Below are 26,754 nucleotides of genomic sequence, written 5' to 3' on the forward strand. Positions count from 1 at the left end.
AAAGAGTGATAATTCTATACAGTGAACTAGTAGCTTTCACGTTGGCGAAGTCCGGGCGAGACTCCCCTGAGGAAATGCACTCAGCGAAGCTCAGGGACCTGGGCGAGGTCACAGCAAGTTAGCTCCCTCTCCGGAGATCCAATCCTCCCTTTGTAGGGCCCCAGCACCGGGGATGAGTTCCCCAGCGTTCAGCATCTGGAGGAGATCCGACCTAGGCGGGCGGCGGCGAAGACTCGCTACTTCTATTCTTTCGCGGCGGAAGAGCAACTAAGAACTCCTGGACACAGAAGATCCGGCGGGAGAAAAGAGGCGGGAAGAGGGAGTTTGGGTCTCGGCGGCCGCCGTAGGTGCGGCGCTCCCATGGCAACAACACGAAGCCGCGCCGCGACTCTGGGCGGTGCTGGCGCCGAGGCGGTTTGGGCCCCGCGCGGCGCGGCGCGGCGTCTGCGAGTTGCCAGCAGCCTGGAGGGTGCAGGTGACGGACCGGAGGGCTGAGCGCGCTGTGTGGGAGCTGCGGAGGCGCGCGGTCGGGTCGGGCAGGGGGCTGTGAAGAAGGCGCTGCCTTGAACTCCCTCCCGCTTCGGGACCGGAGGCCTTTTCCGGGACTGGGCGTCCAGGCACGAAAGGGGAGGGCAGGGCCACCCCGGCTAGCGGCCCTTCCAGCCTCTGAGCCCCGATCTTCTCTCCCTGCAGCTCCTGGACTGGCTGGGCCTGCCCTGCCCCATGGACGTGAGTCCTGCTCCCTCCCGGCAGCAGCCCCCCGGGCCCTGTGCTCTCTCTGCCTGCCTGCCTCGAGCCCGGACGGGGCGGGGGACTTTTGCCGATCATAGATCCTCCCAGCTCACAGGAGCTGTGCGAAACCGTGCCAGAGGTGGATGGGGGCATTTCCGGTATTCCTGCGTGATAGGAATTCACCAAGTAGTCCAGGAGACCGGGAATCAGGCAGAGCAGACGGCAAAGACCGCGGTCTGGGCCTGAGAGGACAGACCCCCCGCGGAACCGCAGGATTTAGGAGAGGAGTGGGAGGCGGGGCTGGAGGGCGGTGGTTTCACTGAAGTAAGTTTTCCTCCCAATCTGTGGGAGCCGCTGGTGCGCTGTAAAGAAGGGACGGACGCTGGACAGCTGTTGTGGAAAGAGGCAAAGTTGCAAGTTGGAAGACCAGCCAGTGATGTGGGCAGAGGATTGGTAAAGTGGTAGCGGAGTCAGAGACAAGAAATCTTTTTGGAGAAACATTCTGAGAAGATCGGTAAATCTCAGAAGATTCTAAATGACCAGAAAGTGCTTATGGCGGTGAAATAGGGATGACGGGAAAGACGGGTTTGGAGGACGCGATGATGAGCCAGTGACGTCCTGCTGACTCCCCACCATCTGGTGGTCCCCCACACCCTTCCTGCTATTCCTGCTTCTTAGCCGCCCCTGTCGCCCCTTCCTCTGTCCTCATCCAGGCCTCCTCTAGCTCGTGGAACCCAACCCCGGCTCCTGTCAGCAGCCCTTCCCTGCTGCTCCCCATCCCCGCCATCGTCTTCATCACTGTGGGCATCTATCTGCTTCTGCTGGGCCTAGTGCTGCTGACTAGGCACTGCCTGCTGGTGAGGGGCCTGGGGGTGGTGGGGTGGGCTCCGGGGAAGAGGAGCCCAGAACTGCGCTCTCATCTGCAGGCTCTTACCCTGAGATGCCCTGGCCACTTGGTTCTTGCATCTACCCTTTTTGTGGGACCAGTGAGTCCCTGCTCCTTGTCCCTAGTCAACCCTTCTCCTGCCCCTCCCGAGTGAGTCTCAGCTGTCCCCACTGCTGCCTGGCCCAGACCCTGAGCCTTGCCTTCTCCTAGGCCCAGGGCTGCTGCACAGACGTCACCTCCCCCTGCAGGAAGCAAGGAGCCTCAGAGCCCCAGGACTGCTGCTGGACCTGTGCTGAGGCCTGTGACTTCCCCCTGCCCAGCCCCGCCGGCTACCTGGATGCCTGCTGCCCCCAGCCCAGCGAAGCTGTGAGTTCCATTCTAACCTGCCCCTGAGCATCTGTGCCTTCACTTTCTTTACTCATTGCATTTCTTACTGAGCAGCTCCAGGTCAGGCATGGTGTTAGGTACCAAGTCGAGTGGAGGCAGCCAAAAACAACACAAAGAACAGGTCATTTCTGTTCATGAAGGTTACTTGGAGGAGATAAGGCAGCGGCTGGAGAACTTTAAAAAGGGTAGTTAAAAGAAAAAACTTGACAGGGCACCTTCTGTTCACTGAGGAAGTATTATGTACCAGAGAACAATGCCACTTTATTGGGATTATTAATTTCTCAAAAAGCTCCAAGAACTGGGTATTTTTTTAATGTGAATTTTGAATTGCTACATTCTAATTATGCAAGCTGGGTATTTAAAAAACATTTTTTCTGATTATACCAAGTATTGTATACAATGTATACATATAGAAAGACAAAGAAAGTACAAATTACTTTATAAACCAATTCCCCACAGAGCCCTACCAAAGGCAATTCTTTTTTTTTGTTTTTTGGTACTGAGGATGGAACTTGGGACCTTGCACTTCCGAGGCAGGCGGCGGAACTGCTGAGCTAAATCCTGGCCTATTTTTTTGTTTTGTTTTGTTTTTTTGGTACCAGGGATCAAACTTGGGTCCTTGCGCTTGCGCAGCAGGCGGCGAAACCACTGAGCTAAATCCCTGGCCCTTTTTTGGTTTTTTGAGACAGGGTCTCACTTTATAGTTCAGCCTAGCCCTGAACTCACTACGTAGCCCAGGCTGGCCTTGAACTTGTGGCGATCCTCCTGCCTCAGCCTCCCGAGTGCTAGGACTACAGGCATGCACCACCTCACCCGGCTTAAACCAACTCTAAACTAAAGCTGTTCCTCATGCATTAGTATGTGTCCCTCACACACTAATATACAGTACTATCAATGGCTGTACATTCAGATTGTGTGGCAAAAATGGAGTCATACAGCATCGACTGTCTCATCACAACTGCTACTTGCCCTTTAAACCTGACATGACACCATGACCATCTGTCCATGCCTGGTCATGTAGACAGACAAATAGTATTGTATCCCTCTTGCAGGGGACGAACTAGCTAAGGGGAGTTTGGTGGCACCTCCAGTGTGACCCAGGATAGCCTCGAATAGCAGATTGCGCCACAGTATTAGCTGCAACAGAGCCCTCAGGGGAGAAGCCTGGCACTCAGGAGAAAGGCCACTTTTGATTTGTGGGTTTAAAGATGCTCAGTGTCATCGATCACCTTCCTGGACAATGGTTATTTTGGGCTCAGAGATTTAGACAGCAAAGTTCCTGCCCTTGGAGTAGTGACCTTCCCTAGGAGGAAGGGGCAGGGTTAACAGCCAAGCCCTAGCAAACTCATACCCTGGGCTGACTGTGCTTAGTGCAAATGCCTGGCAAATGCTTTGAGTTTCAAAATAAAGTGTAGGGGAAGGACTTCTCTTCTTTCAAAAAATCTGCTTTTGGTTCCCCAAGGGTAGCCAGAAGGGCCCCAGGGGTTGGGCTTGAGAGAACAAAGGTGAAAAAGAAGACCTTAGGTTCTAAAAATTCCTGTCTTGAGCCAGGCATGGTGGCGCACGCCTGTAGTCCCAGCCCTCAGGAGGCTGAGTCAGGAGGATCACCAAGAGTTCCAGGCCAGCCCGGGCTACATAGTGAGTTCAGGACCAGCCTGAACTACAAAAGGAGACCTTGCCTCAAAAAACCAAAAAAATAGGGCCAGGGATTTAGCTCAGTGGCACCATGCCTGCCTTGTAAGTGCAAGGTCCTAAGTTTGATCCCGGTTCCAAACAAATAAATAAAATTAACCAAAAAACCAACTCCTGTCTTATACAAGATGATCAGTTAACATTTCTGGCCCATTGTCTTGGAAATACCACCCCTTTCCTGTTTGTCCACATGAAGTGAACAGAGAAAGATCCAGCCTCCCCTCAGAGAGAAGACAGGTGAGGAGTGCTATAAGGAAGGACTGGCTTTCCTGCCTGCCAGTCCAGGGCTGTAGGGACTTCCGAGGCCTGCCAAGCTGAGCCTCTGGCTTCTGCTGGAGTCAGGAAGGGTGAACAGCAGGGTGGAGAACTGCTGCTCAGGGGATCTGAACTACAGTAACTTCACCATGTGCTCCCTGGACCAGGCATCGTGCTCTGTTCTTCGCCAATTCCCCACAATGACCGTGTGACTCTGTAGGTTGCTGTATTTGTTCCAGAAATAAGGAAACTGAGGCTCAGAACATGAACTAGTCAAGCTGAGGTTCAAACCCAGGCAGGCTTCACTGACTTGAGAATCTGAGCTCTAACCAGTGAAAATGATGCCGGGCTCTTGCAAAGGCAGAGAGGAAACTTTCAAAGGGAAAACTACACCCAAGGGCCCCATGAACACAAGAGCTCACAGTCTCATGGAGCCCTTGTTTAATGCACTTGAACAGCAGGCCCTTCCAGAAACCACATGGCTGCTTGTAAGTCAGGCGAGTGGGTCTAAGCCTTCCATGGTAGGTGTTCTAATGCCTTTCTGGGTAAGGGTAGCAGAGCCTCCAAATCCCACAGGGCCACTTCAGCCCTAGACCACACCCTCCTCAAACACAGGAAAACCCAGCACCCCTCTGTCTGTCTCCCCCATCATGACACCTCCAGCCTTTGCCCCATTGGCAGTAGCACAGCCTGATTCATCCCCTCCCCTGGCTGGAGCCCCTAGTGACAGCGGATCTCACCAGCCATCTGACACCGCACCCCGAAACCTCAGCTGCTGCAAAGGTCACTCCCTTATTCCTGGCTTGGCTTCTAGCCGTGTAACTGTGACAGTCCTGTCACTAGCTCTGCTTCTGGCCCCAAGGAGCTAGTCTCCTGTCACAAGGCTCTCCTGGGCGTCTCCTGCCGCTTGGCCGGCTTCCAGTCCACGCCTGGGGCAGTTGCAGATCATCAGAGTTGCAGGGCAGAGCAGTGGGATGGAGGGCCCAGACCTTCCTTCCACTCTGAGGACACGATGTTCCCTTTCCCAGAGACAGACTTTCTGTGTCTTCAGAGCCAAGAGGCCCAAAGCCTGGGAAAGGATATGCTCAGATTCATCTATTCATTCCGCATGCATCTGTACCCCAGACACCTGCTGACATGAGTCCCCGAATCAGCTCAGTGGAGAGCTGGAGATCAGTGGTCCCTGCCCTTGCTACCCCAGAGTGAAGCCGATGTCCCTGGCCTTGGAGAAGTGGGGATGGGGATCGCAGGCCTGGGGGAATCCAGCCAAGCTTGGTCCACCTCACATTGCCTGCTAGCTGTATTCTTTTTTTTTGGTACAGGGGATTGAACGTGGGACCTTGTGCTTGCGAGGCAGGCAGCAGAACCACTGAGCTAAATGCCCGGCCCTGCTAGCTATATTCTTTTGGACAAGTCACTCCATTCTCTGAACCTCCATTTCTTTTTTCTTTTTCTTTTTTATTAAGAGGCCCACTATCAGGGTTCTGCTAATGAAGAGAGATTTAGCTCTTTTAAAAACATTAAACTTTTGAATATGGGAATTGGCATTTTCAAAGAAAACAAGCAAGTTCTTTAACCATCCATGAATGTGATTCATGCTTGGCCCAGTGGTGGTGCTCCAAAGTGGACGACACCCTGCAGTGTGGTCTCATGCCAAGGAAGAAGTCCATAAAACCCACAGATTACCTGCATGATGGACAGAAAAACGTGTTCTCTTTCCACTCCTCTCAATCACATAGGCCATGAGGGTGTAGAACCTCCTTGGAGCTGGACACTGGGAAGCGCACATCCCAGCAGGGACCAGTTGCTCCCAAGGCTGGAGAGGAGAGAACCCTGGATCACGCGGCTTCCTGCTGTAGGACTCGGTTGTCCAGAGCACTGTTCACTGTGCGCTGCTCAACGCCGGGACTGCCTAATTCCCAGCAGTGTGGATGGCGCCCTCTGTTCCACTGGGCAGCTGGGACTCCTGAGCCCCTCTGTCCCCTTCCCCCTTGGAGGAAGCACTGAAGCTCCTACCTTGCCTCTCTCCTCTCCCTCAGGATTGGGCCCCCCGCTGTCCTCGCTGCTGCCCGCTCTGTGACTGTGCCTGTGCATGCCAACTTCCAGACTGCCAGAGCCTCAACTGTCTCTGCTTTGAGATCAAGCTCCGATGAGGACCCAGGGGCCCTGCCCTCTGGGGAGTGGCCAGCCTCCAGGGCCCACGGGCCCCCCTGCCTAGGGGCTCTCAGAACGCCTCTCTCCAGCCCACCCGACCCACAAATGGCAGGCCCAGCTCAGCAGCACTGGGGCGCTGGCCCCCCAGAGGGCAGGACTCAGACCCCCTGGCCAGCTGGACTGGCCCTGATTTTGGAGGCTGGAAAGGATAGGGGCCAGCGCTCCAGAGGGGCCCTGCCCAGCTTCCCTTCCCCAACGAGACTGTTATACTGCGGGTGTGGGGGGCTGCTAACCACACTGCCATGAAACTCAGCCAGCTGTGAGCCTCCGGGTTGAGGGTGCCCAGCCTCGCCCTGTCATGGACTCTTGGTCATCTCAGCAAGTGAGTGTCTGCCTGCATCTGCTCTCCCTCTAAAAACCCCAGTCCCATCAGGCTCAGTCGGGAGGAGGGAAGCGGGGAAGGAGGCAGGGAAGGCCACGCCTTGCAACTCCTCTTCTTCCCTTCCCTCCCCACAGGTCCCTGCTCAAAGATTTATTTCCCTTGACGACCAAGAGCCTCAGTCCGGATTCGCGAGCAAGACGCTGAAGCGCCGGTGAGTGGGCAGGGGCCTCCTCCTTCCCCCACGCAGGGCCCTGCTGGCATGAATGTCAGGGGCTTCAGGTTTCCCTAAATATAGGTCTCTGCTGGGGGATCCGCGGCGGGAAAAGGGCAGGGGTTAGCGAGAAGGTTGGGGACACCGGCGCGGGGGAGGATGGGAGCGCCTTATAACCCGGTCCGGGCGCGCCAGGCGCACTCGCTGCGGATCGCGCTCCTCCGCTCTAGTCTCGCCGCAGGTGGGCCGCTTGCGCGCGGGGCGGTTTGGGGACGGGTCGGAACGCGGAGGAAGAGCTGGCTTGCAGGAACGGGAGGCGGATCGGCTCGGGGGCCGAGGTTACTCTGGAGAAGTCAGATCCAGGGAGACGTTTAGCAGGGACGGCGGCCCCTCAATGCCCAGCTGGCCAATTCCCGCAGTTTGGCTTCCGCCGACGGCGGCCCCGGGCGGAGAGCGCGTGGCCTGCGAGGCCTGGCCGACTTTCCCGCCCGGCCCAGTGCGGATGTGGGTGGGGAGGGGCTGTCGGGGCGGGCCCCGCGCCGTCGCCCGCCACGAGAGCCCCGGCTAGGACCCGGAGGTGTCGGGCTCTACGCCCCGCGCAGCCCAGCCCAGCCCAGCCCGCGACGAGGCAGGCCGACGCCCGGCACGCGGTTCGGGCAGCACGACTCACGCTGCAACCGCGCAGGCTGGAAGCCGGGGCGGCCCCAGGCGCGACCAGGCCCGGGAGGGGAAGCCGGCCTGCACCCTGACTCTGCCACCCGCCTTCCCCACGCCGCCTTCCCAGCCCCTCCGAGGCCAGAGTTCCGGCTGAGTCATGGCGCCAGGAGGGGGCTGGGGTGGGAACGCGCGCGGGGGGAGCCCCGGCGACCCGGGATGTGTCCCGAGTCACGTCCGAGGGGCACCGCGGAGGGATCCGGTTCTCGCCGCTCAGGCTCCCCCTCCGCCAGCGCCGCCTCCTAGCTTTGCGTCTCGGGCGGCTTCGCTTGCCATTGGACGCCTCTTGCCCAGGAAAGGAGAAACCCCCCCCGGGGGGGGCGGAGCGGTACCTTTAAAAGGCCGGGGCCTCCGCCTCCTCCCGCCCCTCGCTCCGCCCCCCGGGAGCAGAATAGGCTCAGTTCTCTGGAACGCGCGGCGTAGGCTGCTGGTGAGGACCGCCGCATTCGCTCTCAGGCCGCCCGCCTTTGTACCGCGCTTCCCCCCCTGCCCGACAGGTGAGCGCCCAGCCACGTGCAAGGGCAGGGACCGTAGAGACGGCCTGGGGGCAGCGGGTGGGCCGTCCGCGGAGCCCCCCCGCCTCGCCGGCCCGCCTTCCCCGGGTCTGCTGCGCAACACGGCCGCTCCGCGCTGAGTCATGGCGGGGGAGGAAGCAGGGCGAGATGGAGGGCTCCCCCCACCCCGGTTTGGTATTTGCACCCCGAGTGCAGTAATTGGGGCCCCTTGCCTCTGCGGGGATCCCAAGAGGCAGCGAGGGGTGGAGGTCAGCTCGCATACTGCCCCAGGTTCCCCTAAGGGAGGTTCCTGCCCGGGAGACCGGAGACGGCGCCCCTGGCAAGGAGGGGAAGCCCCTGAGCAGCGCTGAGGACCCCTTAACATTTGCCCTGTCTTTCCCTAACTTGTGACCTTGGTTCTGAGCCTGGAACAGCTGCAGCCGCGCGGACAGGCGCTCAGGAAAGGGGTGGGGTGTTTGCCTATCCACCAAATCCCCTTTCCGGGTGTGAACAGTGGGAAGGCGAACCTCACCCTTCCCTACACCTGGCTAGGCTTGCCCCACTGCCCTTCACCGACACCTGGTTGCCCCCACCATGGTGGAAGAAGCCTGACCTTGGGATGTCCTTGGAGCCTGAGACAGCCCTGGGATCCTGGGTAAATTGGAAGGACACCCTAATAGTGTAGTCAGATGTGGGCTCTACTCACAGGTCTGGTCAGTGGGTCGCTGTTGGGTTCACACACAGATGGTTTCCTTCTCTGGGCCCTGTCACGTGGGGCTGTTAGACCCTCTACTCTTGACCTTGAAATTCTAAAATACTCGGATTCGGTTTTGTTTTTAGACACAGTGACCCCATGGCAACGCGCAGGTCAGAAGGGTTCAGCTTCCACATGACCCGCCTGTCTCTGGCTTTGGCTTTTTCCTTTCCCACAGTTGCCAGTGGGCAACCCTGCCCTCAGCTGGGCAACACCCAGCCACAGGCAGTTAGGAAGGGCACAGGAGGAGGCAGACCTAGTACAGGGAAGTTGGGTGCAGGGAGAGCCTGGGACCTGCCTGCCGAGGGGCAGGGGAGGTAGGGAACATTCACCCTGACCTGACCTCCACACAAGGGGCTCTGCTCCCTGGGAGACCATGGCCAGGCCCAGCTAACCACTCCTCCGTCATACGTTTCCTCCACCCAGGAACCTGCCACCACCGGCACCATGCCCTACCCATATCCAGCACTGACGCCTGAGCAGAAGAAGGAGCTGTCCGACATTGCTCACCGCATTGTGGCTCCGGGCAAGGGCATCCTGGCCGCAGATGAGTCCACTGGTGCGGTGCAGGCAGGAGACCAAGTGGGAGGGGGCTCAGGGCTGGGAGTGGCGGACTGGTCCCCTTATTCTCCCGCAATGCCCCTGCAGGAAGCATTGCCAAGCGGCTGCAGTCTATTGGCACTGAGAACACCGAGGAGAACCGGCGCTTCTACCGCCAGCTGCTGCTGACTGCGGATGAGCGTGTGAACCCCTGCATTGGGGGAGTCATCCTCTTCCACGAGACCCTCTACCAGAAGGCGGACGACGGGCGCCCTTTCCCCCAAGTTATCAAAGCCAAGGGTGGTGTCGTGGGCATCAAGGTGAGAGGACGGGGCTAGGGTGTAAGAGGAGATGGATCTGGGGACAGGAGATGCAGCTTCACAGGGCAGGGCATGAGTACTGGGTGGGAGGTGTGGGGACTTGGGTGGGGTCAGCCCCAGACTTAGAGCATCTGGTTGGCACTTTTTTGTGTGGTGCTGGGGTGGAAGCCAGGGTCCTGTGCAGATCGGGCAGCTGCTTCACTGTAAGGTACATCCTTGTTAGCGTTTTTATAGCCATAGAAATTCTTAAGTGCAAAGTATTTTTCCGTTTAACAAATGGAAAACCAGATGGTGGCACACACCTGCAATACCAGCCCTCTGGGAAGCTGAAGCAAAAGAATATGGGTGTTTTTTTTTTTTTCTGGTACTGGGGATCAAACTCAGGACCTTGAGCTTGCGAGGCAGGCACAGTGCCAGTGAGCTAAATCCCCAGCCCAAGAATTGAGTTTCAAGTCCAACAGAGGCAACTTAGTGGTTTAGCATGACTGCTTCAAAAGAAAAAAGCAAGTGGGCCCTGGGTTCAATCCCCAGTTCTACCCCCCCCCATTAAAAATTAATAAAAAGGAAAAGAAAAGCTCAGGATTTGCAGCCAGGTATGGTAGCACAAGCCTGGAATCACAGAACTCCAGAAGCTGAGGCAGGAGAATCCTGTGAGTTCAAGGTCAGTTTGGGTTACATAGTGAGATCCGGTCTCAAAAAAAAAAAATACTGCAAACCATGAGAGATCACGTGAGACTGAGGAAAAGGGGGAGCTCTAGAGGATAGGGTGCCCGAGATCATGGCCTTCATTTACCTCAACAGGTAGACAAGGGCGTGGTGCCCCTGGCGGGAACGAATGGTGAGACCACCACCCAAGGTGAGGACTGTGGCTTCTTCCCTTGCCAGCCCATCCCACCCCACCCAGCGAGGTACCCACTTGGGCATGGGAGAGACCAGACGCCCCCCTCCCACACTGTCTCGCCTTCTCTTTAGGGCTGGATGGGCTGTCTGAGCGCTGTGCCCAGTACAAGAAGGATGGAGCTGACTTTGCCAAGTGGCGCTGCGTTCTGAAGATTGGAGAACACACCCCCTCAGCCCTTGCCATCCTGGAAAATGCCAACGTTCTGGCCCGTTATGCCAGCATCTGCCAGCAGGTGGGGCTGCAGTCCCCGTTGGGCCACTTCCCACCTCAGTTGGTTCCAGTGTGGACTCACGTGGCATCTGTCTGCCCAGACACCTGCCTTCCCCTCACCCACCCAGTGCCAGGCTTGTCCAAGGGACACTGCAAGGCAGAGCAGCGCAGTGGGAATTGTGTGGGTGGGCCTGCCTCCAGTAAAGCGCCCAGAGCTCTTAAGCCCGGAGTCCCTCTCACTGCTGAGATAAGATCTTGGCTAATGGCCGTGGGGTTCCAGATTAGGGGAGTTCATGACTACCCTGTCCTGCCCCACGCAGAATGGCATCGTGCCCATCGTGGAGCCCGAGATTCTCCCTGATGGGGACCATGACTTGAAGCGCTGTCAGTATGTCACCGAGAAGGTAGGGTGTCTGTCTCCCTGGGCAGTGTGGTAGGGTGGACAGCTGGGCCCTGGCCCTGTCCTTGTTTTCCAACGCCACCCCACTTTGGCCCTGTCCGACTCCAGGTGCTGGCTGCGGTCTACAAGGCTCTGAGTGACCACCACATCTACCTGGAAGGCACCTTGCTGAAGCCCAACATGGTCACTCCAGGCCATGCCTGCACCCAGAAGTATTCCCACGAGGAGATTGCCATGGCAACTGTGACAGCGCTGCGCCGCACAGTGCCCCCCGCTGTCACTGGTGAGCCCCTCCCCCTCTTCTCGGCCTCGGGTAGGTAGAGAACTGAACCCACATCCCTGAAGCCCCATGGCTTTGACGCCTCCTGTTCTGCAGGGATCACCTTCCTGTCTGGAGGACAGAGCGAGGAGGAGGCTTCCATCAACCTCAATGCCATCAACAAGTGTCCCCTCCTGAAGCCGTGGGCCCTAACCTTCTCCTACGGTCGGGCCCTGCAGGCTTCTGCACTAAAGGCCTGGGGTGGGAAGAAGGAGAACCTGAAGGCCGCCCAGGAGGAGTATATCAAGCGAGCCCTGGTAAGGCCAGGCGCAGTGCGGGCAGGGACGGGGCAGCGGGTGCACCTCTGAGTGAGGCCTCACTCTGGCTCCTTTCCTCTTAGGCCAACAGCCTCGCCTGCCAGGGGAAGTACACTCCGAGTGGCCAGGCCGGGGCTGCGGCCAGTGAGTCCCTCTTCGTCTCTAACCATGCCTACTGAGCTGAGGCGTTCCGAGGCTGCCCCCAACACTCCAGGCCTCTGCACTGCTGACACTTGCAGAGGGGCCTCTTCGGGGCTCCAAGCTTTCCCGTCACTTGCCTCCCTCGTGACTCTGGTGTGTGGTGTTGTCTGTGTACACTAACTCCAGCACTCCTTCCAGCCCACTGCCAATAAACAGCTATTTAAGGGGGTCTGATGTGTGGGTCTTGTGGCATCCAGGGCAGGGTGGGCATGAGGAGATGAGGAGGTAGCTGAGCCCAGAAGAGGAAAGAGCTCTTGTTTTTGTTTTTTTTTTTGGTACCGGGGATTGAACTTGGGTCCTTGTGCTTGTGAGGCAGGCGGCAGAACCACTGAGCTAAATCCCTGGCCTGAAAGATCTCTTGTTTTGTGTTCATCTTTCCTGATTGGAAGTAGATAAAGGAGTTAAGTGGGACTTCCCTGCTCTGTTTGTTAATTGCCCCGGGCTTTGAGAAAGTTTGTGATTTTATATTATATATGTGTATGTATTTTTAAGATAGGCTCACTCTCTGTGGTTTGGGGTAGCCTCAAATGTCAGAGGTGATCCTCCTGCCTCAGCCTCCCAAGTGCTAGGATTACACGTGTGCACCACCACACCTGGCAAAATTTTCCTCTGGTCTCTAGTCTGCTAGCTGTATCTGAGAGGATACTCTCACCATGGGGGAATGCAGGTGTGAGTGCACCCGTCTTAGGAGGCTATGGCCTTGGTGCACTGTTTCTTGAGACAGTCTCACTGTGTAGTCCATACTGGCCTTGATCTTGCCATATAGTGGTTACTTCAAACTTGCAGTCCTCCTGCCTCAGATTCATGAGCAGCGGGGGGTTTCAGGTGTGTGGAACCACGCTCAGCCCTTGGCCTTATTTTTAGGCTCCAAACCCAGGCGTGCAGAGGGCCCTCACGACACAAGCATCAAGTGACCTTTCCTAAGCCAGGCAGTAATAATAATAGGTGTTCTGTATGAGTAGGTGTGTTGCTCCCAATTTATACTTCAGGTTATTTTATCCAATGCTGCATTCCTTCTTGGTGGAAATAGGATATTTAGTCCGTTACCTCCTTAATCTACACTATTGAGCTGCTGCTATGCTCTCTGCTTCCCCATTGTAATAGAAGATGGGATCGGAAATGTCTTCTTAGAGGTCTGGGGATGTAGCTCAGAGGAGCTGTGCCTGCCTCACAAGCCCAAGGTCCTGAGTACCGGTGGGGGGTGGGGGTGGGGAGAAATGTCTTCTTAGAGGTCCTGAGTTCAGTCCCCAGTACTGGAAAAAGGGCTGGGGATGCAGCTCAGTGGCACTGTGCCTACCTGGCAAGCACAAGGTCCTGAGGTCCTGAGTTTGATCCCTGGCACCAGAAAAAAAAAAAAAAAGTCTTTAGTCCTCTTTGGGCTAAGGAACCCCTTGAAGAACTTGGAATTGTTTCCTACACCTCCCTGAGTGTACATACTGAAGTTCAACTGTGAAGCTCATGGTCCAGGTAAAGAACGGAGCGTCTGGGCTGGGGATGTGGCTTTGTGGGGTACATTGTGCATGGTGCATGGGGTGCTGGGTTCAAACCCCAGTACTGAAGAAAACCAGTTTATAGCTGCTGTATCCCATGAAATCAGAATGAAGGGCTCACACTTAGTGTTAGCTGTGCCTTGAACCCTTTCAGATCGTCCTACTATCAGTAATTGCTCTTGTAGATCCTAGCCAAAAATAGGGAATTGGTTAATCTTCCCATTTCCCAAGTTTCCTGCAACCTCCTCTCCACGCTTTCCTGGTATGGGCCCTTTCCATTCCGAGCTCCCCTCTCAATGAAAAAAATCTTGACTTTTCTATCTCTGAAACTGCATGATAGAATCCCCACAGTGATTCACATAGAACTGACTCAGTTTAGAAACACCTCTCCTTCTGCATTTGTCTACTGCCTACAACCAGAACCAAATCTGGGCTGGGGGTGTGGATAGTGGTCAAGCTGTTTGCCTACCATTAGCAAAAACGTGGGTTCAATGCTTAGCACTGGAAAAAAAAAAATCTCTAGTGCCCCTCCAATTTCTGGCTTTACTTCTCTGCCTAACCTCACTCAACTAGGAACAAAATTCTGAAGTAAAGCAAATAAAATTGGAGGTCAGTAAAAGATGGCAAAAAGGACATTGCAGAGACAAAGGCAGAGACAAAAATCTGTTCAAAGATCATAGCTCGTCCTGCAGCATGAACTAGGGAGGCAGAAGACTGCAAATGCCAATTTGGGCAGTGTTGGTCTTAATAACACTGAATTCCAGGAACAGTATCGGGAAGACAACACACCTTTCCTCGGTTCAAATTTCAACTCCCAGGGGACGAAGAGATGGAGGCGAGGAACATGTAAAATCGCAATGAGTCTTACTCTGTACTGCAAACATGTTCTAACAGAAAAAAGTTCAAACTCCCAAATTTTTAAGCTTCTGCAACTACGAAAAAGTAACTTGAACCTCTGCGCCAGTTTCTTCTTAAAAAGGGAGTAAAACTTTAAGGGAACAGAAAGCTACCGAGAGGCCGTAGGGGCCATCCTGGAGTCGAGGGGGTCGCGGACTGAGGCACAGGCTCGGGGTGAGAAAGGTGGGCTCCTTTCCAACCCTCGCTTCCGCTTCCGAGCTCCTCCCTCGCAGAGTTCTCAGGGGCCATGGGAAGGGATTTGGGCCGGGATTTCTTCATCCATTGAGGATTTACGAAAGTCTACAATGCCGGGCCTCTAAGTACTACAGCTGCAACTCTGAACAAGCCAAAGCTGCACCCCTCAGCACTCTGGCGAGGGAGGCACACACTAAAATAGGTACGCACAAAAAGAAGTGTGATGTGAAGTGAAAGCCCAGCCCGAGCTCAGCTTCCGTTTGTTTCCCTAACTGAAACAGGGTCTGTTCTGGATCTGCAGCAGCACTCAGAGCACCCAGGGGATCGCCCCGGCGGGGTCACTCCTTCCCCTCAGCAGCTGACGCGCGGCTCCTTCCGCGCTCGCTTTCGCAGCCTCGGAAGGCGGCGGGCTGTATGACGCCATTTCCGGGGCGCGGCGGAACTAGTGTCCCTGTGCTTCCGAGGTGGCCCCGGAAGTAGAAGCGGCGGTGGCGGCGGCCCAAAGCGGAAGGAAGTAGGGCGGCGGGGAGTCCGAGAGCCCGGGCCGTAGTCGCAGCGGCGGTAATAGCCTGAGACCCTTCTAGGCCACCGTCCTTAGCGCGGGGCCTCAGGTTCCGACGGGAGTTAGCGAGTGGTGCCGCCAGGGCGTTGGGACGCTGGGGGTTTCGAGGTCTATGCGAAGGGAGTCGGGGGAACGGGGCAGGCTAGCCCCAGAATCTCGTCTCCCCTCTGCGCCCCGCACCGACACTGACTCGCAGGCTCGTCTTCCCCTTTCCCAGGAGACCCCTGTGCGGTGCGGAGGGGGCGGCGGCCCCACCTCTGACCCGCGCGGGGGGCTGGGCCATGGCGGAGATCAGCGACCTGGACCGGCAGATCGAGCAGCTGCGGCGCTGCGAGCTCATCAAGGAAAGCGAAGTCAAGGCCCTGTGTGCTAAGGCCAGGTGAGCCCGGGGGCCCCGGGGAAGGGAGGCCGCGCCGCTGCCCAGGGGTTCTGGCCTGGGACAAACCGAGCTGAGAACTTTGGGCTTGCCCTTTCCTGGAAGCTTTCCCGGAAGGAGCAGAGTAGGGCCGCTACCCCTCGGAAACACTATTTTGTTGGGAAAGACATACGTAGATAAAGACGCTTTGAAAGTACTAGATGTGTTTCTAATGGAATAAGAGTGCTAAGAAAGTACTTAGGGAACTCAGGGAAACAAGTCCATCTGTATGGGAAGGGATACCGAGAAGGCTTCTGGAGGGTCTGAGCTTTCGGATAGTCCCTGAAGAACAAGGAGGTGGCAAAGGAGTGTCAGCAGGAACAAAAGTCTAAGGAAGAGAGGAAAAGATTTAGTGCTTTTAAAACTTGTCTTCCAACAGCTCTTAAAGAGAGATGGTTTTGTAACCATTTTATAAGATCTGTTACCAGCAAGCCGTTTCTCCACGTCCTGACCTTTTAAAGGCCATAATACAAGAAAGTGGTGTTGAATCACTCATGATTTGTGTGGGTGCGAGAGCCTAAGCAATCATAGTAAATGAGCCAGAGTAGAAGTAAGCACGGTGTGGAGGGAGACCCAACTCAAGAGTTCTGTAGGAAGTTGAATGATGTCATGGTTAGGAATCCCGGTTTTGGAATGTGATGACTAGGTTTGAATCTGAGCTCTCCTGTGTTGGTGTCTGACACTCTAGTTTTGTTTTGGGGGTTTTTTTTTGTAGAGTGAAGGTAATTGTACTTAATAAGGTGATTGTGAAAATTCATTCAGTGAATTGGTGCTGAGGTGAACTTACTCGCTTAGTGATTTGGCGCAGTGTGTTAGACAGTCACTAGCTGGTGATGGTGATGTTATTACTGTGTAGGAAGGACAATAATAACATGGGCTAAAGCTGTCAGGAAAGGCTGCTGAGAGAGTGAAGGATGAAGATAATTTGGTTAGCTATTGGGCCAGGGCCAGTGAGCAAGGGCATTCCAAGCAGGATGGGAAGAGGAGTGGAGGCCTCGTGACCAGTGGGAGCAGACCACACGTGGCCACGCTGGCCCTGAAGTGGGGTTTTGCAAAGAGGGAGGGCCCTGTATGTGGCCTTATCAAAGTTTAAGGTTTTGCCTCAGGGCCCGTGGGAGGGACTAGAATCAACTCAGGAACCTGTTTTGTTTTTGTTTTTTTTTTGGATTCCCAAGTTCTAATTCAGCCACTTTCCAGCTATGTGACCTTGATTCTATCACTTTTCTCTAAGCCTCGCTTTATGTGTTAGGTGAAAACGAACAAACCCTCCCATGTGTGTTGGGAATGTCATGGTAAGTAGTTGAGGTGGAATGATGGTCAGTACAGGTAGCAGAGCCTAGTTGCTGTTCTGACCTCCTGGATCACCACTGGTGCCTTTTACTTTTCCTGGAAGCTAAGGCACACCTCCCCAGTGTTCCTTTGTCATAGAAAATACCCTGAGAGCTCAGGGAACTCAGTTTGCTGGAGAAGACTAGCAGAAAGTGGGAGGGGTGAGGAGGGGCCTGAGGCCCTTTTCCATCTAAGTAGCTTGATGAAGAGTGGAAAGAGAGGGTCAGACCCCGGAGGCAGCCTACCTTGGTTCAAATCCCACTTTAATGACGGTGGCCAAACCAGTAAATAGTCACCTCTGCTTTAGCCTCTGCATCTCCCTTTGGGAGGACACTGAAATTCTTGCTCTTTAGGGTGACTATTCAGCTCCTTCTGTGTGTGCAAAGCTCCTGACAGTCATGGGCTGAGTGCCAGTACTCACTGCTGCACTAAGCATTGGGTGAAATGTGGACACACCCACCGTCCTGCTTAAATTGGGTACCTGTTGCTGGCCCAGCGATTTTTTTTTTTTTTTTTTGATACTGGGGATCAAACTCGGGTCCTTGCACTTCCGCAGCAGGCAGCAAAACCACTGAGCTAAATCCCTGGCCCATGGCCCAGTGATTTTATCTCCTGCTCACTCATACATGTGAGGGTGTACCTCACAGAAAACAAAATAGTCCTCACTATGTCTAGCCAAGTGCTCTACCTTTGAGCCACATCCCAGACCCTTGCTGTCTTAACATGTTCATCACAGGATGTACTTCATGTGTCTTGCTGCTCTGATTTAAATGTGTTATGTTCCCACCGGCTTGAACCACAAGTACATGCATGACTGTCTCTTTGGGCAGGTTGTACTAATTTTATTAGTAAAAAGACCAATAAAAGTGATTAGAGGGCCAGGGATCTAGCTCAGTGGTTCCGACGCCTGCCTCACAAATGCAAGGTCCTGAGTTTGATTCCCAGTACCAAAAAAAAAAAAAAAGTGATGAGAAGCCAGGCGTGGTGGTGTACACCTGTAAGCCCGGCACTTGGGAGGCTGAGGCAGGAGGATCACTGTGAGTTCGAGGCCAGCCTGAAGTACATAGTGAGACCCTGTCTCAAAAACAAAAAAAAAAGTGATTTGATCCCTTTGTACCACCAGTGGTTCAAGCCAGCAGAAACTAATGTTGAAAGGGTAGGAACAACGCTTCATTCCTTTAAAGGTGCATCTCTTGGGTTGGCCTGCCCAGGCCCTTCACCCCTGCCTTTGGATGGTTTGGGAGAAGGACCCTGTGGTTGTAGAGTGATGTCAGAGCTTGGCCAAGGGACAGTCAGGGCCCGGGGCTGTGTTGTGGAGATGAGAGCCATCTTTCCAGAGTGAGTGCTGGAGGCAGCAGAGGGTACAGCAAGGAGAGTTAAGGCCGGAAGAGCACAGCCCACTGAGAAGGGCTGGGACTTTGTCCTGTGGGCACCAGGAAGCTATGTGAAGGTGAAAGCGGTGGAGAGCCATGGGCACCCAATCCTAGGGAGTTGCACACCTCCCTTCTGCCCCTGAAGGTTCAAGGACCACCTCATGTCCCCCCCATCCTCAAAGTCAGGAATTGGGCTGGGCTGGGCTGCCCTGGCCTGGCCATGGTGACCCTGGTCTTCTCCTGTCTCCAGAGAGATCTTGGTGGAAGAGAGTAACGTGCAGAGGGTAGACTCGCCAGTCACGGTGAGTACCGTCCACCCTGCAGAGCCTGGCTTGGCCTTCTGGCCATGGACATTGCCCTTAGTGCCCACATGTCCACTTCTCATTCCTGGAAGCGGAAATCCCCGTATCTCTGACCGCTCCCCCATCTGCCATAACTATTGTAGGTCCCCTGAGGACAGGGGGAGGTGCCAGTCTCTGGAAGGATTTCCCTCTGGCTCTTGCCCAGAGCAGTTGGTTCCCACTGTGGATGGGGTGTGTCACCAGAGCAGACTAACGAGGTGGGGTGCAGACTTGACTGGAGACAGCAGCAGAGCCAGACCATGAGGCTCTGAAAGCAGCTGGTGAGGCAAAGCAAGTATCCCTGTGTCTCCCGTGAGTGCCAACCCACCTTCTGCCTTCCCAGGTGTGTGGTGACATCCACGGACAGTTCTATGACCTCAAGGAGTTGTTCAGAGTAAGTGTGGGAAGCGCTTGGGGGTGGGCATGGCCCAGGGGACTGGGAGCCCACATGGTGGGTGCAGAGGGGCGGGGCCTCTGGGTGGGAGGGGCCTTGGGGAAAGGTCTCAGCGGATGAGAACATGAGCAGCTGCTGTGAGAAGAGGGCTGTTCAGGACCAACCAGACCCTTCTCCCTCCCACAGGTGGGTGGCGATGTCCCTGAGACCAACTACCTCTTCATGGGGGACTTTGTAGACCGTGGTTTCTACAGCGTTGAAACCTTCCTCCTGCTGCTGGCATTGAAGGTGGGAACTCTTGGCCTCGGCACCCTGGCCCTGGGCCACTGTGGGCCACCGAGCATCCTCACCACCCTCCTGACCCCTGCCTGGGAGCTGTTCTGCAGAGATCAGTGCCTTGGCCTAGGGACAGGAAGAGAGGCCAGTGGGCCAGGTCCTGCCAGAGGGTTCAAAGAGAGTTGGTGCGTCCAGGGAGGGCAGCTGGGGACCACTGGATGCTGGGTGCATGGGTAGAAGGGTAGAGAGGGCCATGAAAGTCTGAGGACTCGGGCCTGTGTCCGGCAGGTGAAAGAGGAGCTGTTGGTTTTATAGTTAAGGGTTGGGAGCAAGGTTTGCTTCCTCTGGAGGCACTGGGCACAGTTGGATTCGGGCAGGAGGTAACCAGGCTGCAGATGTGTAGGAGTTTGGGAGGGGAACAGACGAGAGCTCAACCCAGCGGTGGCTTGGTGACCTCCAGGTTCGCTATCCCGACCGCATCACCTTGATCCGGGGCAACCATGAAAGCCGCCAGATCACCCAAGTCTATGGCTTCTATGACGAATGCCTGCGCAAGTATGGCTCGGTGACCGTGTGGCGCTACTGCACGGAGATCTTTGACTACCTCAGCCTCTCAGCCATCATTGATGGCAAGGTAGGGTGACCACACGACTGCTCGAGGTGCAGCGATGGGAGGCTCTGGGCCTCTGCCTCCCTCCATCTGGCCTTGCTCTCCCTTCCAGATCTTCTGTGTGCACGGGGGCCTCTCCCCCTCCATCCAGACCCTGGACCAGATCCGGACGATTGACCGAAAGCAAGAGGTGCCTCATGACGGGCCCATGTGTGACCTTCTCTGGTCTGACCCTGAAGGTAACGCTGGGTGGGCAGGCAGGCGGGCAGGGCCCAGCTGGCTCAGATTGATGAAAGCAAGCGCCTGGAAGGGGAGTTCCGGGAAGAGCAGGCACCGCCGGTCCACACTGGCTGTCTTTAAGCACAGAGGCACAGGTGGCAGGATGCTGGAGCTCAGCCAGAGATGGGAGCTCGCTGGCCATAGCTCACAGGCTGCTTGAGACAGAACTACTTGCTCAGCTTCGGAATCCAGTAGTACTGGGTTCAGAGGCCAGGACCCAGAATGACAGCTCCTGGGGTTATTCCAGGGGAGCCCCTCCAGTGAGGCGCAGAGCTGAGGTGTAAGGTCTCCCGAGTGCCAGTGCCGGCACAGCCTCCCTCCACCATTGCCCCTGGAGCGCTCTGACACACCACAGGGCCATGATGGGGACCCATGGCATGCGTGTTTTCTTTGGAGACAAAAGATGTTAATGTACGAGTTGCTTTTTCAAAACTAAAACCTCCGTATTCAGGTTTAATTCGTGTGGGTTTTGGGTTGGGCTCTTGTCCCTAAAAGGTTCGCCATCACTGGCATAGGGTGACCTGACAGCCCAGTTTGTCCAGGACAGTCCTCCCCACACCTGATCCTGCTGCTGTGGGGGGGCCCCTCCTCCTGTGCCTGGAACCTCCTGGGACGTGTTCCCCCCCATGCTCCTGCCACGGTTCTCCCGCTGATGGGGCTGGGGGACAGAATAGTCCTCTTCAAGGAGCGGTGGGCAACCAGAGACACCTGGAGACTCTGCCGCCCCATCTCCACTTTGTCTGCCTCAGACACGACAGGCTGGGGCGTGAGCCCCCGCGGCGCCGGCTACCTGTTCGGCAGTGATGTGGTGGCCCAGTTCAATGCCGCCAACGACATCGATATGATCTGCCGTGCCCACCAGCTGGTGATGGAAGGCTATAAGTGGCACTTCAACGAGACCGTACTCACTGTGTGGTCCGCACCCAACTACTGCTACCGGTGAGCAGGCGGGGCCAGTAGATGGGGTTGGGGATCCAGGCTGGCCTGTGCTGACTGCTGCCCCCTCCAGCTGCGGGAACGTGGCAGCCATCTTGGAGCTGGACGAGCATCTCCAGAAAGACTTCATCATTTTCGAGGCCGCTCCTCAGGAGACCCGGGGCATCCCCTCCAAGAAGCCCGTGGCCGACTACTTCCTGTGACCCCTCGGCCCTGGCCCTCCCGCACTCTCCGGCCCCTGGACCACCATGACTGTGCCCTCTCCCAGCCAGACTCGGGCATGGAGGGGCTGCCCCAGCTGGCTGTCTCTGCAGGGCCATTCAAGGGCAAGGACTTCTCTGCAGAGGGCGGAGCCTTTGTACCATGCTCCTCCTCTCCTTTCTCCCCACTCGAACCCTGAAGTTTCCGGTAAATTTTTGTTTTCTTTCCTTTTTTTTTTTTTTTTTTTTAGATAAAAGTTTTGAGAAAAAAGAAAAAAATTCTAATAAAAGAAGAAAAATGGTCTCCAGGCTCATGTCAGACTTGTTTGGGTGTGGGGCAACGCTGGCCTGGGGCCAACCCTGGGAGGAAGGCGAGGCCCAGGCCTGTCCTGCTCCCTGCAGGCCTCCTCAGGACCGGGTAGAAGGTGGCTTCTCAAAGGCAGCCTCAGTTCTGCAAACACCCACTGTTTTCGGGTCCCCAGTTTTCCTGAAGAGGAAGGCAGCTCGGAGCAGGCTGAAGGCGGATGGCGTGCGCAAGGCCAGGCAGTGGCGGCCTGGGAATTCTGCTCCAGCCGAGCTGTCCTGTGACGCTGTGCTCACCCTGCCCCACCCGGGTCAACACCGCAGGCCCAGCATTTCCCAAGCACTGATGTCTTTTGAGTTTTATTAACAAAAATGCTGTGGTCCTGAAGACAGACTGGTGTGGTGTCCACTGGTGGTGTGGGGGGCCCAGGGGATGCTGCTGGGCTGTGGCCCCATTTGGCCAGGCAGAGCCCCTCCATTCACACTGAGGTGAGAGCCTGGAAGGGGAAGCTGGCCCCAGCTGGACTCCCAGCAGCCTTGCCTGGGCTTTGAAGCCAGAGGAGGGTGGGAGTGAAATCGGGGTGTGAAGTGGGGGGCGGGGCCGAGGCAGCCATTTGGTGTGGGGGGTGGGCCTGGAATGGGGCTAAGGATGGGGAAGGGAACAGGTTTGTGATGGAAGGTGGGCCGCAGGGGCCCTGTGACAGCTCAGTACATGGGCTTGGAGCCCACATCCAGGTAACCCCCGGGCCCTGGATATGGCAGGGGGAAGGGGCCCCCCTGCAGGAAGGGTGGGGCAAAGGATGCAGCAGGTGGAGCTGCTGGGTGGCCTGAGCTCCCTGGTCCAGGCTGTAGTTCCAAGAATGCAGCAGCGTAGGGGGCTGGGCGCCCAGTGTCTGGAGCCTCTGGGAAACTGGGGTTCCTGAGGTAGAGACACTGTGTCGAGATGGGACCTCGCGCCCTCGGAGCAGCCCAGCTCTGTGCCCTTGGCCCGCTCACCTGCTTGGTAGGTGGCCTGGGGCCCCGTGGAAGGCGGCAGGGTGCAGGAGGTAGGCCTCGGCACTGGGGCCACTGCAAGGGGGAGCTGGGGTGGGAGCAGCTTCCCGGGCGGCCAGGGCCTGCTCTGCGTCTGGCTCCCGGATGTCTCCTCCCAGGGTGGAGTCACAGGGACCCCCTGGTGTGTCTGGGGAGACACGCCATAGGCTGCTGAGGCAGATCTGTCTCGGTGGGCCTGGCCCTGGCCCTTGGGGCAGCACTCACCTCCACTCCCGTAGGCCCCTGTGGCGACTGGCCCTGAGCTCCGGAGCTTCCTCCTCACGCGGGCGTCTCGCTCCCTGGGGAACAGCAGTGATCCCGATGATGACAGTACTGACAGTACTTACAGGTGCAGGCATTTCACCCTCCCAGGGGGCCTATCAGGTAGTTGTCCTCATTGTACCCATTTTACAGACGAAGGCACTGAAGGCTAGAGAATTCAGCGATCAGCAGCAGGTCTGGGATTTATTCCCTACTTGTGCTTCTCTGTGCTTTCCTACTGCATTTGCTACCCTTCCCACACGCATCAGATGCCTTTCAGCCTCTCTGGAAGCTTCTTTCTCCTCTACACCTGCTTAGTCGACCTTCTTGTGTCATCCCCAAGAAAGACCTGACCCCCAGCAGCGGCCTGCACCTGCCTGGAGGCATTATCACAGCCCGCTTTTGCACCGACCCTGTGGAGCATGCGTGTGTCTCCTGACTGAAGGCAGGGCTCATTTCAGAGGGCCAAGTCCTTGCTAGGCCTTTACAGCCCAGCATCCTCTGCTGCCTGTCACCACCCCGACTTGCCTCCCTCCAGCTGCACCCCCGAAAAGTCATGCCTCAGGGCCCTTGGACGTGTGGTTCCACTCCCTCCTGTGATTTCCCCCTGCTATCCACATGGCTCCCTCCCTCCCTTCTCAAATGTCCTCCTCTCCAGACCTTTCTGGGTCATTATCTAACACTGCACTCTAATCCTTCCTATCCTTCCCTCTTCAGTTCCCCTGACTCTGGAACCTGTTCCTAAATGTTCTCTTGTTTACGTGTCCACTACCCAGTTCTTTGAGGACATGATAAGCGCTGGTTTGCTTGTTTACCAGCGTATCTTCAATGCCTAGAGTGGTGCCCGGCATGCAGCAGGTACTGAGCAGTAAGTAAGCATTTGTTTTTTGGGGTTTTTTGGTACCGGGGATCGAACTCAGAACCTTGCGCTTTCGAGGCAGGCCTGGTGCCTCTGAGCTACATCCCCAACCCCAGTAAGCATTTGTTGAATCAATGAATGAATAAATAAATGCCCTCACAGACCATCATGTTCCTGGTACCCAGCACAGTGGCTGGCACGTAGGGACCAATTAGCAAATATCTGTTGAATGAATGAGTGCACGAATAAAGATGCCCACCTCTTACAGTTTCTGCCATTCTCCCGGAAGCCTTTAGCAAAGGGATTGGCTGCAATCTTCAGTTGTGTGATCTGGGGGCACACAACCAGGTCAAGGCGGCCGTAGCCTGGCAGGGCCCTGCACCCCTCCAGAGCAATCACTCACCCGCGGGTTCTGGTAGGCTGTCACAGAGATGAATGTGGTCTCCGGGAAGCGGAAGGAGGCCACGCCCCCCCAGTGCTGGCTGCAGAGTTGGGCGGCCCGCACCAGGTGTATGCGGGGCTGGTACTTGTGCATGGAGTGCAAGATCAGCTGGGAGGGAAGAACTGGGGGTGATTCCCGGCCCTGGGCCTCGGCCTTTGCCTCCTCCCAGCCCCACCCCAACCTCTCCTGGGCTCCCAGCTGGGCCTCACATGGCCGTGGGGGTCCAGCGTGCTGTTGGTGAGCTTGACGCGATGGAAGGACACGGGCTGCCGCATCCAGTGGGCGCCGGTGGCCGGAGAGTCGGGGTGAATGTAGACGCGGTCAGGCAGGCGGGGCTCTGCCTTGCCGCTGGGCTCCCAGCGCCTGCCCTGCCAGCGGTACCGAGCCCCGTCTACCGGCACCACATCCAGAAGAAACAGGTAGCGGGCCTCGGGATCCAGGCCAGTAACTGACACCCGGCAACCAGGGAACATGCGTCTGCACAGGGGAGAGAGGGAGGGGAGAGGCCAGAACTTGGTAGGCGCAGCACCAGCCAGGGGGCTGGAGACAGTTCAGCCAGGGAAACACCAGGAAGCCGAAATTAGACCCCACAGGCAGAAGCTTAGAGCTGCAGGGCTTCAGATGGAGAAACAGAACAGGCTGGTTGGGGGATCTGACTGGGGTCACACAGCAGGCTAGGAGAAGAGCCCAGCCTCCCCAGCTAGTTGCAAAGAAAAGTGGTGACTAACTTTCCTCCCTGAAATCTTGTACCCTATCCTGGCCCCCTCACTTGATCTCTGCAGCTGCTAAACAAATTTGCTTCAGAAAAAATAGGTCCTGAGCTGGGATGCCTGTAATCCCAGTATGGACAGAGGCTGAAGCAGGAGGATCACAAGTTCAAGTCCCATCTGGGCAATTTAGCAAGACCCTGTAACGATGATGATGATGATGATGATGATGATGATGATGATGATGATGATGATGATGTGTATGGCTGGGGATATAGTTCAGTGGTAGAGCAGCCGTGGGTTCAATCCGCAGTACTGCCCCCCCCACCAAGGCCCTGCCTTCAGTGGGGCAGATAATTTACTGTGTAGGGCCTGAGCTCTGGCTTGCTACAGGCCACACACTGACCACTGCCTTGCCACTCGGTGAGCCCGGACCTAGGCCCTGATTCCTATCCAAGTCCCACACTAGCCTCTGGGCCTGGCCAGATTTCCTTGATTCTGGTCACTGCCTGGACCTTTGCCCGTCAGTCTGAACCCAGATTCCAGCCACAGGCTGACCCCAACCTCGGCCATCGACTAACTATAACCTAGTCAGACTTCCTGACCCTGGTGTACATTGACCTGTGGCCCTAAACCCAGTTACAGACTCCACAGACTGACCCTTGACCCTTGACCCTTGCCACAGAAGGTCTCCTGCTTCCATTCAGTCACTGGTCTCCTAGGCAATGGTGCCCAAACTTTGGCAGAGCTCTAGTCCCAGAGAAACCCCCGAACCTATTGCATCCCAGGAACTTTGCCCTCCCTGAGGCTCGGGACAGACTGGCCTGGCCAGCCCTCACCTGCCAGCTTTGGTGATGATCATCTCTGTCCCCACAGCGCTGAACTCCTTCCACAGCTCCTGGTTCTCCAGGCTCAAGCTGACCCCAGGGAGCGAGTGAAGGGCCTCTGCAGCTGGCAGGGCTGGCTCGGTGCCCAGGGTGGGGGGCAGGAGGGGCAGAGGTGGGGGTGCAGCCAATGAGCGTGGTGCAGCTTCAATCCCAGAGAGGTAGCAGTCCAGTTTGGGGGGGTCTAGATCTGGAGATGTGAGAAGAATGAGGAGGCAGCCCAGGGTCTCCCCCCAGTCCCCCTGGACAGGAGCTGGTCCCACAGCTCACCCGGATAGCGGTAGCCCTCTGCCAGGGCAGTAGGGAAGCTGGAGTCGGTCCCAGTCTGCGGGGGCCCCAGACGGTAGCTGGTCCCCAGGGAGGGGTACAACTCTCGAGGATGGTACATGTTGTAGTCTCGCTGGCCTCCCAGGTCACACTGCCTGGAGTCCCCGCATGCTGAGAGACGCCCCTTTATAGCCACAGCTCAGCCCCTTGCAGACCCGGGATCACAGCCCCTCCCCTCTTTGGGGCCCTGAAGGTGGACTGGAGTGAAGACCCCTGGGGCCTCGAAGGGATCCAAGAGGGGGCCGGATACCTGGGTACCCTCCCCCTCCTCCTTGGGAGACTTCATTAGCCCCGACCCCCTGCCCCCTCATTACATAATTAACTCCTCGGCCTGATTGATCCCCAGGGCTCGGACAGGGACGCAGTTTGGCGCTTCCGGCCAGCTGGTCACCGTTCCCGCGGCGGGGGGGGGGGGGGGGGCTGCTAGGGATAAGCTACAAGGGCATGGCCTGGGCCCGGGGACCGAGGTTAGGGTCCTGGGGTTGACCCTAGCGTTCCAGACTTTCTGGCAGGTCTTCTTCACTTGGAGAACTGGTCTCGGAGGAAAGATTCATAACCGAAGGGAAGGGCAAGGTTGGAAGAACAGAACGCGGCCTGAGCTTATTACTCCGGACACTGGGGAGATCGAGGAGTCCGCAACAGAGGACTGAAAGTTGGCATCCTCCTTGGTTCCCATTCTGAAAAAACCTGCACCTTCTACTAAGCCTCAAAAGTTGCGAGGCGCACCCAACACAACCGTCGTCTATGTCTCCCGCAGGGTTCCCCAAGACCGGCGCCGGGAATCCTCGGAACTACATTTCCCAGCACGCCTCGCGCCGAGGCGCGTAAGGGAG

The 26,754-nt window shown here is 56.6% G+C and overlaps 4 protein-coding genes across 13 annotated transcripts; 3 read left to right on the top strand and 1 right to left on the bottom strand.

The window, feature by feature from the left end:
- Positions 1–358: 358 nt before the first annotated feature.
- Positions 359–6,180, top strand: LOC106010358 (uncharacterized). Of its 2 annotated transcripts, XM_013076299.3 has the most exons (5): positions 364–475; positions 694–729; positions 1,446–1,589; positions 1,829–1,984; positions 5,992–6,180. In XM_013076299.3, the coding sequence occupies exons 2-5, from the start codon at positions 724–726 to the stop codon at positions 6,103–6,105; spliced, it is 420 nt and encodes a 139-aa protein (XP_012931753.1). In that variant the 5' UTR covers positions 364–475; positions 694–723; the 3' UTR covers positions 6,106–6,180. The 2 variants fall into 2 exon arrangements, with proteins under 2 accessions (XP_087065150.1, XP_012931753.1); XM_087209024.1 differs by lacking the exon at positions 1,446–1,589 and having other exon boundaries at positions 359–475.
- A 121-nt stretch (positions 6,181–6,301) lies between these two features.
- On the top strand, positions 6,302–11,978 carry Aldoa (aldolase, fructose-bisphosphate A). 6 transcript variants are annotated; one of them, XM_087209009.1, is made up of 10 exons: positions 6,302–6,488; positions 6,623–6,699; positions 9,088–9,220; positions 9,310–9,521; positions 10,323–10,377; positions 10,494–10,654; positions 10,953–11,036; positions 11,141–11,315; positions 11,409–11,608; positions 11,692–11,978. In XM_087209009.1, exons 3-10 carry the CDS (start codon positions 9,109–9,111, stop codon positions 11,785–11,787), a joined length of 1,095 nt encoding a protein of 364 aa, XP_087065135.1. In that variant the 5' UTR covers positions 6,302–6,488; positions 6,623–6,699; positions 9,088–9,108; the 3' UTR covers positions 11,788–11,978. The 6 variants fall into 6 exon arrangements, with proteins under 6 accessions (XP_087065135.1, XP_087065133.1, XP_004856152.1 ...); XM_087209007.1 differs by lacking the exon at positions 6,302–6,488 and adding an exon at positions 8,460–8,562 and having other exon boundaries at positions 6,628–6,699; XM_087209008.1 differs by lacking the exons at positions 6,302–6,488; positions 6,623–6,699 and adding exons at positions 6,904–6,940; positions 8,460–8,562.
- A 2,868-nt stretch (positions 11,979–14,846) lies between these two features.
- Ppp4c (protein phosphatase 4 catalytic subunit) lies at positions 14,847–21,409 on the top strand. 3 transcript variants are annotated; one of them, XM_004856090.4, is made up of 9 exons: positions 14,847–14,952; positions 15,171–15,332; positions 18,321–18,372; positions 18,755–18,805; positions 18,992–19,093; positions 19,542–19,715; positions 19,804–19,930; positions 20,720–20,909; positions 20,980–21,409. In XM_004856090.4, exons 2-9 carry the CDS (start codon positions 15,235–15,237, stop codon positions 21,107–21,109), a joined length of 924 nt encoding a protein of 307 aa, XP_004856147.1. In that variant the 5' UTR covers positions 14,847–14,952; positions 15,171–15,234; the 3' UTR covers positions 21,110–21,409. The 3 variants fall into 3 exon arrangements, with proteins under 3 accessions (XP_004856147.1, XP_004856146.1, XP_021093096.1); XM_004856089.4 differs by having other exon boundaries at positions 14,871–15,061; XM_021237437.2 differs by having other exon boundaries at positions 14,871–15,332.
- Positions 21,410–21,427: 18 nt separating this feature from the next.
- Positions 21,428–26,354, bottom strand: Tbx6 (T-box transcription factor 6). 2 transcript variants are annotated; one of them, XM_004856087.3, is made up of 8 exons: positions 25,865–26,354; positions 25,550–25,784; positions 24,213–24,480; positions 23,965–24,111; positions 23,821–23,891; positions 22,667–22,740; positions 22,406–22,589; positions 21,947–22,328 (listed from the first exon to the last, which is right to left on the bottom strand). In XM_004856087.3, the coding sequence occupies exons 1-8, from the start codon at positions 25,980–25,982 to the stop codon at positions 22,115–22,117; spliced, it is 1,311 nt and encodes a 436-aa protein (XP_004856144.1). In that variant the 5' UTR covers positions 25,983–26,354; the 3' UTR covers positions 21,947–22,114. The 2 variants fall into 2 exon arrangements, with proteins under 2 accessions (XP_087065132.1, XP_004856144.1); XM_087209006.1 differs by having other exon boundaries at positions 21,428–22,740.
- Positions 26,355–26,754: the final 400 nt, after the last annotated feature.

This window comes from Heterocephalus glaber, unplaced genomic scaffold (assembly GCF_053883595.1).
Source record: "Heterocephalus glaber isolate CG9 unplaced genomic scaffold, H.glaber_assembly_v1.0 deba00000943, whole genome shotgun sequence".
NCBI classification, from domain to species: Eukaryota; Metazoa; Chordata; class Mammalia; order Rodentia; family Bathyergidae; genus Heterocephalus; species Heterocephalus glaber.